This window comes from Botrytis byssoidea, assembly GCF_014898295.1.
Source record: "Botrytis byssoidea strain MUCL 94 chromosome Unknown BBYS_003, whole genome shotgun sequence".
Taxonomy (NCBI): Eukaryota; Fungi; Ascomycota; class Leotiomycetes; order Helotiales; family Sclerotiniaceae; genus Botrytis; species Botrytis byssoidea.
In genome coordinates this window covers 1,568,300-1,581,341 of record NW_024065844.1, presented here as the reverse complement: position 1 = coordinate 1,581,341, position 13,042 = coordinate 1,568,300, and the positions used below count along the sequence as shown (strand labels likewise).

General features: G+C 43.3%; 4 protein-coding genes across 4 annotated transcripts; 2 read left to right on the top strand and 2 right to left on the bottom strand.

The window, feature by feature from the left end:
* Positions 1 to 684: 684 nt before the first annotated feature.
* On the top strand, positions 685 to 4,553 carry EAE97_001909 (uncharacterized protein; the record flags this gene model as incomplete). Its single annotated transcript, XM_038872420.1, has 3 exons — positions 685 to 1,972; positions 2,031 to 2,391; positions 2,475 to 4,553. Exons 1-3 carry the CDS (start codon positions 1,443 to 1,445, stop codon positions 4,551 to 4,553), a joined length of 2,970 nt encoding a protein of 989 aa, XP_038736978.1. The 5' UTR covers positions 685 to 1,442.
* Positions 4,554 to 7,600: 3,047 nt separating this feature from the next.
* EAE97_001908 (uncharacterized protein) lies at positions 7,601 to 8,477 on the bottom strand. Its single transcript, XM_038872419.1, has 4 exons — positions 8,335 to 8,477; positions 8,078 to 8,180; positions 7,783 to 7,887; positions 7,601 to 7,724 (listed from the first exon to the last, which is right to left on the bottom strand). Exons 2-4 carry the CDS (start codon positions 8,135 to 8,137, stop codon positions 7,701 to 7,703), a joined length of 189 nt encoding a protein of 62 aa, XP_038736977.1. The 5' UTR covers positions 8,138 to 8,180; positions 8,335 to 8,477; the 3' UTR covers positions 7,601 to 7,700.
* A 522-nt stretch (positions 8,478 to 8,999) lies between these two features.
* On the top strand, positions 9,000 to 9,812 carry EAE97_001907 (uncharacterized protein; the record flags this gene model as incomplete). Its single annotated transcript, XM_038872418.1, has 1 exon — positions 9,000 to 9,812. One exon carries the CDS (start codon positions 9,000 to 9,002, stop codon positions 9,810 to 9,812), a length of 813 nt encoding a protein of 270 aa, XP_038736976.1.
* A 270-nt stretch (positions 9,813 to 10,082) lies between these two features.
* Positions 10,083 to 13,028, bottom strand: EAE97_001906 (uncharacterized protein). Its single transcript, XM_038872417.1, has 4 exons — positions 12,756 to 13,028; positions 11,914 to 12,403; positions 11,249 to 11,860; positions 10,083 to 11,199 (listed from the first exon to the last, which is right to left on the bottom strand). The coding sequence occupies exons 2-4, from the start codon at positions 12,128 to 12,130 to the stop codon at positions 10,400 to 10,402; spliced, it is 1,629 nt and encodes a 542-aa protein (XP_038736975.1). The 5' UTR covers positions 12,131 to 12,403; positions 12,756 to 13,028; the 3' UTR covers positions 10,083 to 10,399.
* Between the last annotated feature and the right edge of the window lie 14 nt (positions 13,029 to 13,042).

Sequence of the window (13,042 nt, the reverse complement as noted above, 5' to 3'; positions counted from 1 at the left end):
TGGGATTCGTATGTAGTTGAACATGTTTGAACTCTCTTCCATTTCCTCCGTCTATGATATATTTCATCTAAATTCGAATCCATAATTTCATCCACATTTCACACCCATCCGACCATGATCCATCCATCCATCCATCCATCCATCCATCTTTTCAATGATATCCACAAAGAAGCAAGCATATTAGGTCTTTGCTCGTTCGGTACAACCACCTACAATTTTTGTTAGTGGGTGGAGGGGAGTAATTTAGTTCTACTCCACTGACCCTCCGCCATACGCATACAAGAATTAATACACCCGGATCATACTACGGTACAGTCCTTTTTCCATATGGAACTACAGAACCTGGAATATCCATTGACAATAATACAATACCATCCCATCCCATGTTATTAGAGTGATTCGTTATTGCTTTGCTGGATGTCTTTCTCCTTCACAATCCAAAGTTAAATCCAATTTTGTTTGACGAACTCAAAACCTCAGAATCTCGAGTCAGAGCGAAAGACAACCAGAGAAGAAGGGAAGAATACTTAACAGACAGACAAGACAGGGAGAGAGAAGTGTGTGGATGCACTGGTCAATCACAAAAGAAGAAAAAGAAAGAGAAAGAAAGTCTCTTTGAAGTTTGAAGAAAAGAAATCGGAACTCTTTTTCTCCCTCAGACTTCTCTTTAGAGACTACTGTACCTCTTACCTCCTACCTCCTACCTCCTACCTCCTACCTCCTACCTCTTACCTCTTACCTTTTCACACACTACACTACACTACAGACCGCACTGTCTAATATTGCAACCAACATTCAACCCACAACCCACAATCCATTACCCACATTCATATTACAAATTTACCGTCATACTTTATTCTAAGACTCTTCCATACCATACTATACCATCAACCATCCATACTTTTACAGATACATATTCACATATATACATACATATCCATATTCTATTCACTTCCAAGTATACGCTCCGAGACATCCATTCAACTCTTATTATTTTCAGCACGAACCAAGGCATTGGAATCTGGCGGATACCGACCTGAAAAGAAGAACAATACTCAAGTACACCCTTGGACAATTGTCTGTCATCCACCAATCTTCGGCCAAGATTTCCGAACTTTGCGACACCACTTCCATCTGACTCGCTGCATTTGGGGTTAACAGGAAAAAAAAAAAGATTACGGATCCAACAGTGCATATTTGAAAACAACTCTAGATTTGTTCGACCTTCGTCCAATCGTCGCAAACTCGGAAAGTTTAAGTTTGCTCAAAGGGATCGTTCGATTTAATAACCCCTCCCCCCGAAGAACAGAAACACAAATATTTTCAAAGAATATAGCCATAAGCTCATTTCTGCGGAAGCATCCTAGGATTGGATTCGGTTGCGGGATTACTGTTACATTGGGCGAGGACCGTCCGAGAAGGAGGTGTGTCGCTCCAACAAAATGCCTGGAACGGCACAATACCTTGAGCGTGGGGGGTATCTACAAAGATTCCGCGACTCATCTGAAGACTGGCATACCGGTGGAGACTCGCAAAGAAGTAATACTGCATCATCAGAATCGATAGGGACACAGCACGATTATAGATTTCCTCGAAGGCCTGAAAATCAATCTACTCAACCGACATCTGCGAATCAATCAACCAATACTTACGATAACATTAACGACCAAACAAAGAGCTCTGGTGCGAGCGCAAAAGCTCAGGAAGACAAACTGGATCACCTAGCGTCAAGCCGTGCGCGCGATGATTTGCTTGGTGAGAGTTTCTTTCCGACTTGGAAAGATGGCTCCGCCGGCGAGGAGCTCGATAATACGGACGAGATGCAAAAGAAAGATCCTTTGGCAACACAGATCTGGAAGCTATACAGTAAAACAAAAAAGGCTCTGCCAAACCAGGAGCGATTGGAGAACTTGACATGGCGCATGATGGCAATGAATCTGCGAAAGCGCAAGCAGGAGGAAGAAAATGCTCGGTATGAAGTCGACGAGTCCTCAATCTTCACAAAGGAAACCCTAACAGTATTTTAATAGATTATCTCAACAAAATCAGACTTCGACTGGACCAAGTGGAATTGCTCAGCTGAGAAAATCTACAGACCAAAATACCGTAGACACTTCTGATGCCATGAATTTGGACGATTATATCCTTTCCGATAGTATATCCACACCAACAGGCATCGCCACGTCGCCTTCCCCGGAACTTACGAAAAAGGAGATTGACAGATCGTCTAACTCGATAGCTTCGGCGATTCCTATCAAAATGCGGAAAGAATCGACACAGCACTTTGCGGTCCCACAATCTGTCCCGGTTCCTCATCACGCTCCTCGAAGTAACGAAGAATTTAATTACGTGCAGAGAAATGTGAGGAAAACAAGTATTGATGAGCGACGTGTAAGTCTTTCTCCTATTCCGTGGTTCTAAATTTAAATCACATATTAAGCGCCATCAAGGTTGGAGACTGACAAAACTAACAGGCCCGCAAACGACCGGCCGATTTTTCGCCGCAAGTCAACAGCATAATGATTCCAAATGACCCCGATGATCTTCAAGAATATTCTTTGAATCAATCTCACCCACCATTTAACCACGGAGTGCCAGGTGTACCATTTCAACTAGATACTTTCAACATGGACAATGACCCGATTATCACCTCAGCAGGCCCTTTCCAACAAAACTTTAACTTCTCTCCCTCCCATTCACCTCTCGTTCCCCATGGACCATTCTCTTCAATGTACAATAATGCTTCGATGCCATCTTCCTCCTTGAATTCAAACGATTACTATTCTCCTCCTGGCAGCGCTTATCCTTCTACAGTCTCTACTCCTCAACCCATTCCAGAGGGACAGGAAATGTACTTTTCACACGGAATGAATATGCGACACCAACGCCCCCACACTTTCAACCAAGGGCCTTCGAGTCTTTCCAATTCCATGGCACCTCAATATATGTACAACGGCAACGGAGGATCAATGTTCACTGCAGTGACAACCTCTGGCCCCTCGAACAACTCCTTTGCCTCCGCCGGTGGATTTAGTCTGTCACAACACATAGATCCATCCCAAGTCTTCCAACCCGATCATCCTGTGCGATCCCCTGGTGTCCAGATTGGACACGAAAACATGTTTTCATTTGGAGCCGATTCCGATAACGAAGATGACGAAAGTCAAGCTTTTGCCGATCGAACACTTATGTTACAGCACGATTTTGCCCAGTCACCTTTGGACGACCAGAACATGGATATGCATGGAAGTGGTAGCCTGCAGTGGGATGCTAGTTTGTCAGGACAATTCAATACTCAGGCAGCACGATATCCAGGAGGTCCACCAAGAAAACAGGTCACTATCGGAGGAACGGAAATGGTATCGTCACCGTTAGAATGGGATGGATCTGGAGGTTCCCTTGGGAGACATCACGGCTCTACTCAATCCGTTTCCGATAACCGTTCAAGAAATGACAGAAGACAAAAGATTCCTCGAACTGCTTCGACACCAAATGCAGTACTTCTCGGCCAGAATAACATGTTTGACAACTCAGGTCCTTCTGCATCGAATTCACCACCAGATACCAACAACATGTCAGGATTTTCATCAGTTGCACCCAGTAGACCAGGATCTCCTGGTGGATCTAAGCATGGCTCGACTACCAATCTAGCGGCAGCTGGTCAAGGAGATAATGGGGTACCAACAACTTGTACGAATTGTTTTACACAAACAACACCTCTCTGGAGGCGGAACCCTGAAGGTCATCCACTTTGCAATGCCTGCGGTCTCTTCCTGAAACTCCACGGTGTTGTACGTCCCTTATCCTTGAAAACCGATGTCATCAAGAAGCGAAATAGAGGATCTGGCGCTACACTTCCTATTGGTAACTCGGGTGGCGCTTCAACGAGAGCTTCTAAGAAAATAGGCACAATGAGCAGTGGACCCAACACCAGAAAGAACTCGATAGTTGCAGCAACAAGTATGGTCAACACAGCCCCGCAAACTCAAGTAACAACACCTACGAGCAGCCATGGAAGAAATGCAAATGAGAGTGCTAGCCCCCCTTCAATTACAGGTTCATTAGGAAATGGAGGAAGCACCGCGGGCAGTACTCCAACTTCCTATCATGGTTCCGCAGGCTCTTCTTCAGGCACAACAGGTGTTAGCGGAGGCAAAGGCGTGGTTCCTATAGCAGCTGCTCCGCCCAAAGCAACACCCGGCCCTGGTGCAGCATCTAGTATGCCTCGATCAAACGCAATACCTAAGCGACAAAGAAGACATAGCAAAAGCGTTAGTGCAATCGAGAGTATGGATATCGATTCGCCTGAAGCTTCTACTGGTAGCAACGAGGCTGCAAAGTCTATTGGTATGGGATTGATGGGCACTAATGGATCCATGGGCCTAGGCAATGGATTTGGTATGCCAGCAAGACCAATGATGGGACAAGGAGGTTCTGGAATGCAAATGGGCATGGGAGGTTCACAACATGGAATGACTATTAATAGTCAAAATGGACCTAATGGCTCCGGTGCTGGTCCTCAAGAATGGGAATGGCTAACCATGAGTCTCTGATCGAGCTTTGTTGTCGTTCTCTTTACCAATGACGTCACTAGGCGTTCTTTCCTTCCTATGATCTTTTCTGGGGTTGGTGGCTACAATTGATTGTTCCTTGGGGTTACTTATACTCGGCCTTTTATGATACCAGCGAGGATTCGCGCTTTATATTTTAAGATACAAATGATACGATGATGATGCTTTTTCTTTCTTAATGGATCGAATCAACGTAATGCATCTCAGGTTATACCCCACGAAGGGGCGGGAATATTGGGAGGCTCTTTTGAAACTTGTTTTTTTTTTCTTTCTGTTTTCAGCATTAAGAGCTTTGGTATCATGTTACTTTTCCTTCTATTCTACCTACTCGTTCGATCCTCTAGCTCTTGTACGCAGAGTAAGAGAAATGTGACTTTGATCGTGCGAATTTGACTTTTCTTCTTTTGCATTGTGTTTGAAAGGTTTTGAGAGTCGAGAGATTATGACCATGGTGTTTGTGTCTGCGCACGAGCTCTCTGTAGCAGATAGGGGCGATGGGTACGAACTATATTGGGTTGGTTGACGTATGAGTGGATACGATAGGGGTTGGCCTTGGCTTGGTTCGATTTTACTATTGTTTTTGCATGTCGATTTTTGGTCTTTTTGTCGGAGCAGTGCATCAAGGGTTTGAGGGGCTCTTTAATGACATGATTTGATATCCGGATAGACGGGTTGTTACAGGGACTTCTATTTCTGGGGCATGGAGAGATTGAGGAAAGCATGCTGGCTTGGCTGTGCTGGATGGATTCACGAGGTTGAAGGGATTGAATTGGACTGGGTCGATGGATCTAGATTCGCGCTTGGATGGTTGGCTGGAATCGCAATCACAATGGGAATAGCAATGATGGCAATGGGAATGTAGTAGAGTGCACAGAAAGAGGCCAGAGAATATGAGAGAAGACAGCTGAGATGCTAAGATAGTGGTAGTTGGAGAATAATATGATCTTGATTCATTTCATTGATTGACTGATTTTGACTTTGATCTGCATTTGTGCATGGCGAATGCAATGAATGAGAGAGGAATGTTAATCTTTATCAAGTTCTTGAATGTTGAACAATGATAGATAGGTAGACATGGTTAGCAGTAAAAGATATACACACAGTCAGGGTTGGAGGATTGGTAAAGTTCATGAGGTGGGTGGTATTGAGGGAATTTTCGTCTTTCTTTCTTTCTTTCTTTCTCTCTTCCCCTATATTTTCGATACAGATAGATATCCCCTAAAAAGCTTCTTGTAAAATATACCTCTGCTCTCGCCCTTCCTCCCTCGCCCCCCACGCAAACTCACAGACGATCATCCGAATTTATGGGGTGAATATTCGATAGACATCTGCATCTACTAATTGAAGCGACATAGACATATATTCTGGCCACGCTATGCTACTCCAATGTGCCAAGAAATTTATTCAATCATCAAATTTTCCGTAACGAGGTACAGAGATTCGATACCCCTAGTTGATATCCTTCTTTCATCCTCTTAACGTCTATTGTAAAAATTCTCGCATCGATTTAGATTCTGTGTAAAATATGAAGGGCATGTAGATTCAGCACAGATTTCCCTTCCCGTAGTTATTCCTCAGTGACACTGTGAAGGAATAGCAAATACACCTGGTGACCTGCAACTTTTTCTTAAGACTCTAGGGACACGCTCAATCTCTTGATCACAGGCCACATATCTTCCGGATGTTCTACTAGTGATATATACTTTTAGTCTATGACGAGATGGTATCTATATCTAAGATGATATTTACGCTTGTAGCTGCAATCGAGAATTATACACTTCTTGGTGTAGTTCACGAAACAAAAGCCCAGTAGCAACGGGTGTTTGCCACTGGTAGAAAGCATGCGGACATCCATCTCACTCCAGACGAATGAGCGCCAGTTCTGTTTTGTCGATTCGAATGATGAGTCGACTGGAGCACATTCCAAGTACATAGGATATGAACCATGCATGATGGAAATCAGACAACAAGATACGGTATATATCTTAAACAAAGAAAAATTAAAAATCATGACCAAGTGAATCATTTGCGAGAAGGAAGTCGAACACTCAGTAGAAGTCTCTCCAGACTCGGGTTAACACATTCTTATTTGAGAGTGCAAGTGGTTAAAGCCGGATGACTTGGTCTCCTCGAATCGGGCAAGATAAGCCTGAAAAGACACAAGAAATTTCCAATGAACGGCGAAAACAATCCAAGTCTAGGTGAGCGAATGAAGATATGACAGCCGAGGACAAGTACCATCAAAAACTCAATATCCGAGTAAGGTTCGAACGGCGCGTCCGGATGGATGCTGAACACCTTTCATCTTGTAGGGTTTGGAGTGATCACTAGTCATATAAGCCTCGGATGGAGGAAAAAGAGAGAGGCTACGATCATGTGTCATAATCTATTAGAAAATCTCAGTATAGTTTAGAGCGTCTGTTCTATACACCCAGAGAGCGAAGATGAACTAGCAACTTATATAAATGAAGATCCAAGAGAACACGAAGGGAAACAGACACTTTTAAAGCTCGCTTCCTTGATAATTTGGTACTATACAATGGTGATCAGGGAATCAAACGGCATGTTTATTATGGTCTTGATTTCGCCAAGTACAAGAGAAAAAAACAAAGATGTTATACGGGTGGCGTGTGTTCAGAACACAGAAAGAGAAATGCGAGGAAGACGTTGAAACTTGTTGATTGTCGACAAATCCCTATGAAAATCTGCGGGACCTAGATTCCTAGCCAGAATCTCTAGTGCCCCTGGCCAATAGCCAGTCCATAGCCATTTCTCAAGACCTCGGTCGATGCCCCGCACAGATGGGCTGTCCAGTTCGCCTTCAGCATTTTGCAGCGTAAGAAAACATCGTAAGATCACATCACATCTGCAGAAACCAATGAACAAGTATTGAGACGGAGAAAGATCAAGATAACATTGATCTCAATTCAGCAGCAAACCACTTCCTCAAATGTACATATACGCCCATTAAAGAAGATTGCTTTCCCTTCAACCAATGGATTCCCGTCCGAACTTGAAGTAGATATTCTCTAGTTCCCGAATCGTAATCGTAAACCCATCGTGGTGAAATTCTTGTGTATAGTAACAAGCAACGCCCCTCTTGTTCCCCATCCATCAATTTTTGGTTATTTAAGCTCCTGGGTTGGGGTTCATCTATTTCCTGGATTAGCAAACCATCTTGAATGCGATAGTGTTTATAGTGTTGTCGAACCTTTCTCTTGCCACCGGTCAAAGTAACGTTGACGAAACGACGAACGAACTTCTCTCTCTTGGCAGCACGTCCCTTAGGGCGCTTCTTCTTCTCTTGTGGCTCAACCTATTTATAACATCGTATTAGCATGATTTGATTCATCAAGATCATGTAGCCTTTCAAAGTATCCCATTCCCGTTTCCATCCTCCCATGTTGCTTGCTCCTTAGATGATCCTCAAGATCTTTTTCGCCACTCCAACCTGCCCATTTCGATGTCCTTGACTTCAATCGAGAATTATATCAGAAGAATCGTACCTTTGGTGTTTGAGACTTGACCTTTCCGGCACGAGCGAGGGATCCGTGAACCTTTCCCATGATTGCGGTTTATCGGGATATTGTCGATTGATATTTCCGATAACTGTAAGAGTGGCAAATGTAAGCGGTGATGTTCTTCTCTTTGAGATGCAAATGGGCCGGTTTCGCAGAGATGAAGAAATCAATTTGAGAATCTGCGGGCGATTCTAGAGATGGCAGGAACCGTAGATTTGATGAAATAATATGGGTATACGTACGCGGTTGCTGAGTTGTTGGGTTGTCGATGGATTCGTGAGATGCGTCAGTATACTCTTTCTTTGCTGCTTACTCTAGCGCCATCGCTTGGTGTTTCGCACTAAAAATGCTAGGGCTTCGAAATTAGGCAGCCCTTTGTCTAGAGTCACGTGACATTTCATTATTGGAGCGAGCCACGTTCTCTTCTCGTTCTTGAATTCTTACGGAGATGAACACCAAAATACTTCATGAACATGTTCAATCAACATTTCAATTCATTTTCTCCATTAATCAATACATAAGCTTATGAGATTATTCTCACACTGTACCGTGCTGTACTCATCTCAAAACTTTGAAGATTTTGTTCTTTATTCCAGTCTCTAAAGGTACAAATTTCAGATTGATAACGAGCTGTGTCAAGATATTTAATCACATGAACGCCAAGAGATCTTATCGTTATCAGATCCATTGCCATCACCGTGACCCCTTCAGTTTCGGATTGTTATCCGAGTCTTGTTCACGAGTACCATCACATCTCATCAGCGGTAAGGTTATAAACCATCTTGTTATGTAACTATTACATAGTGATTGTCAACTTTATATTGAATATTTATCATATAAATATATCTTCATTTGGCCTCCATTACTTCTAATAAACATTTATCCTGCTTCCTGAAGCTCTTTCGCAATGTACCTCCCAAAAGCTCCATTAGGAGCCTTGCTCTTGAGCACTCTCCTTCAACTTACAAGCAGTTCATCCATACCAATCGCCATTTATTCTCCAGAGAGCGTTATCAATAATCCATCCTCTGCCGAATCTACAAATCGCATTCCTACATCCCGCGAAAGTGCCATTCTCGCCCGTCGCATTCTCAATCTTACGCCTCTCGGAACCCTCTCGACCATCTTCCCCAACTCATCATCAACTTCCGAGAACCGACCCTCCAATCTCCAAAATATTCCCATCGGTCTCATGGACTACATAGCTGACTGTGAACTGGCAACTAACAACCCTACCATCCTCGCTCTCAGCATAGCAACCACCTTCAAAAACGCAGTCTCAAACCCAAATATCTCTCTCTCCCTATCTTGGACCCCTCCTTACCCTCCTAAATCTCGCATATCCTCTAAGCCAGACCCATTCGCATTTTCGGCGGCAAACCAACCGCGGTTCAGTATCCTTGGATACCTAGAACCCATCACTACTTCGCCTGCAGAAGAACAAGAACTAAGGCAATGTTTTGTCGATACGCACCCCGATGCTAAATATTGGTTACCGGGTAACCATATTCATCATAGTGAGTGGGTTCGCTTGGTTGTGCAGGAAATCTACTGGATAGGAGGATTTGGAGATCGCGCGTATATTGGTTGGATACCTATTGAGGAGTGGAGGTCTGTTGAAAGAGAAGAGTGGGAGAAAGTGAGATTGGTAGGAGAAAAGAAAGGATGGAAGGAATGGGCGGTTGAGGGATTGGGATTAGGAGGTTCTTGGGAGTTGTGATGCTAGGATATCGCTATGAGACTGATTGATCATAAGTGTGAATATGTATATTAGTAAATTTGATAGTTGTTTATACGTTGCTCAATGTATCTTCCCTTAAATCTTGATCTTCCATGTCCTTGTTAAAAAGATGAATGAGTGATCCATCCATGATCCAGTTTCTACAAGACGTGACCGAAGGGTTTGACATCAAGTTAGTTAAGATGTCTAGCTGAAAGTAAATCAATACAATGACACACGCTTTTCACATGAAGAAAATGATCACAATCAGCTCAAACTGTTTACGTATTATCCTTATTAACCAAAGCTCTATATCTCTATCATACAATAATCAAACTGAAATTCTACCATGTACACCCTTCCTGATGCATTGCTGTAAACCGCCACGAACAAGGTTCCCAAAACACGAAGCCTAGCGCCGGCATAAACACTGCTATTCTGCCCATCATGTAAAAGATTGATTAGAAAATTCTTTAACCCGTGAGCAAATGCGGCAAACCAGATCCCAAAAATGCAGCAACCAGAATTTCCGTCAGCCGATTCACAAAGAAACAACCAGCATGAAACATTGCGCCGACAATGCAAGATTACCTCTTCAGTCTCTTAGAAGACTCATTACCCGCAGAATCAACCGAAACCCTCTTACTCGAACTAGCCACGGAAGAATTGCTCTCCGGGCCCTCACTCGAATCATCTCGGCCCCCTTCAACCTCGGCTTCAAACAACGAATCTAAGCTCGACAGCGTACTGGAATCCGAATTTGATCTTGCCCTCCTCATACCCCCCTCTGTAAGAATACCAGTCCCATTCTTTTCCCGATGCGATTGTAAACGAAGTGCAAAATTATTCAGGGGATTGGGATTTCGATGAACATGCTCAGAGATGAATTCCCAAGCCGTGGCCCAGCATTGAGTGTTGACTCGTAGATCTTTATGCTTCAATCGTAGAAAGCGACGTAGGGATTTGATGTCTGAAAGAAGAACATCGTCTGATCGCCTGTCTTTATGGAATGATATTAGAATACCAGTGGCTACTAACTCTAGTGGTGAAAAAGTGCGGACGTGGTTCACATCCGCCTCCTTTAGGAACTCGGGAGCGGGATCAAATACTGAGTTCTTTTGGACTTCATATTGGCCGTCTGGTAACTTCGTAGATGATAACTTGATCAGTGATTCAAACCTATCGAATACGTCCTTGAATGCGAGTTTGAGACCCATAGATATTGGTTCTGGATCTTCTAGGACACGCATAAGTGCTTGGGGACTAGCTTGCAGTGAGGGCACAGATTTCCTCCTTCGACCGTTGGCTGGTCCAGAAAGAACTTCTTGAATCATAGTAAATATAGTGAGAATAAGACGAAAACCTGATGCACGACTTTGCTTCGATACTATTCACCCAATTAGCCATGTTCCTCGCGTAAAATACAAGGTACTCACAGTTGATCACCATGGCATAATCATCCTCATATATGCGAGTGAATCTAGCCCACTCAGTGGACATTGCTCTCATTTTCTCAGCTGGCGATAAAGCAATTCCCCGCTGGACAAGCTGGAACATAGTCTCTTCAGTCTCTTGTGTCAAATGGTCGTACTCATAGCAACAGAAGACCTTGTCGTCGAAAAACTTCTTCAATCCATCTGGACAAATGTTTCTGTTGCTACTCGGTGTCAATACACCGTTGATAGTTGGATGACAATAGTACCATTTTTTTGGCGGGTGTGAATTGTCCAAAAATCCGATCTCTCCGCTCATAAACTTAAAAAGCGATGTCAAGCGTTGTTTTCCATCAACACAGATCCGCATGTGCTTTACCTCTTTCCGGTCGTCCTTCAATTTGTTGATTACTGTTTGGACATTGAGAACGATTGGAGGAATGAAGTATCCCATCAACACTGAAGTAATAAGAGTCGAAGCACGCCCTTCGTCCCATACACTAGCTCTCTGATAGTTTGGATCTAATACGAGATTCCCCTTGACGATGGTATTATAGAGCATTCTTAAAGACCTTTTGACGATCATTGGTGTAGGAAGTTGTCGGATCTTAAACCCTTATACGTCTCCATTAGCAGGAATCAACATAGTATTTCACTTGTCAATTTACCTGGACAAACAAAGTGTTCAATACCATTGATGAACACCAAACCTTCAAAATTGCCATCCACGTATTCAGACTCTTCGTCTTCGACATCTACGTCATCAAAAATACTATCTTCTGCGATATCCGGTAAATTCAGTTGCAGGGTTTCATCTCCAGAATCTTCATTCTTTATTAGCCTTTCCTCGACAGGCGAGCCTGGCTTAATTGCAACTCTCGTCATAATAAAAGACAGTATTTTCTTGGATACGTATTGAGAAGTGCTCACTGTCGCAGTTTCTTCTGTACGGATGTTCGAAATCAAATCTGGAATTCAAATCCAGGGTAGAAGATTGAGTGGAAGGTATATGACTGTAGCAACCAGCTTAAAAGAGTCATCGACCAAATGCAATATCAAAGATATGAAGAGTCATGTGACGTCTCCGTAAAGAAGAGAGAGAGAGAGAGAGTGTGTGTGTGTGTGTGGCGTGATGCTCAAGATGATTATTAGATTAACCTACAACAGTTGGTCAGTAACACAATGCCATCGCGTGAAAAAGGGGTGAAATAATGAGCCTATGAGAACCCGAGGATCTGCTGCACTTGCATTTACGTCGTGTCAACAAAGAGGAACAGTTTTGATACACCAGAAAAGCGATAAGAACATGTTTGAAGTACCCATGAAGCTAATTGAACAGCTTTCCATTCCGTTTCAATCCACTGAGCAAGATGAGATTCAAAGCCAGCTGTGACAGCCTTGCAATACTACACGTTTACCGCTTGGCATAGTTTCTGAATCATTGGGCGAACAAGAAATCCGAATGGAGGTACACATAGGCAAAGGAAGTCATAAAAATCGGCCAACTCACAAATTATTCTATAGCTGGTAATGATGCTTTCTGAAATGTAATGTTCAGACATTGTTTGCCATCTCATCGTTAGCTAGTGAAGCGCGTGTTTGTTGGACATGACGAGAGCATTGGGTGGGTTGGCGGGTCTTGTTGGTCTCAGAGCGTTTGCGGAAGGTGGGGTGCATTTAGTCTAACTTTCTTTGTGTTAGTGTTGAAGCTGTATGTCTAGATCTTTCAAGTATTCAAACATCTAAGAGCCTTTCCAGGAAACTCTCATCATTATTAAATATTCCAGATGATTCATC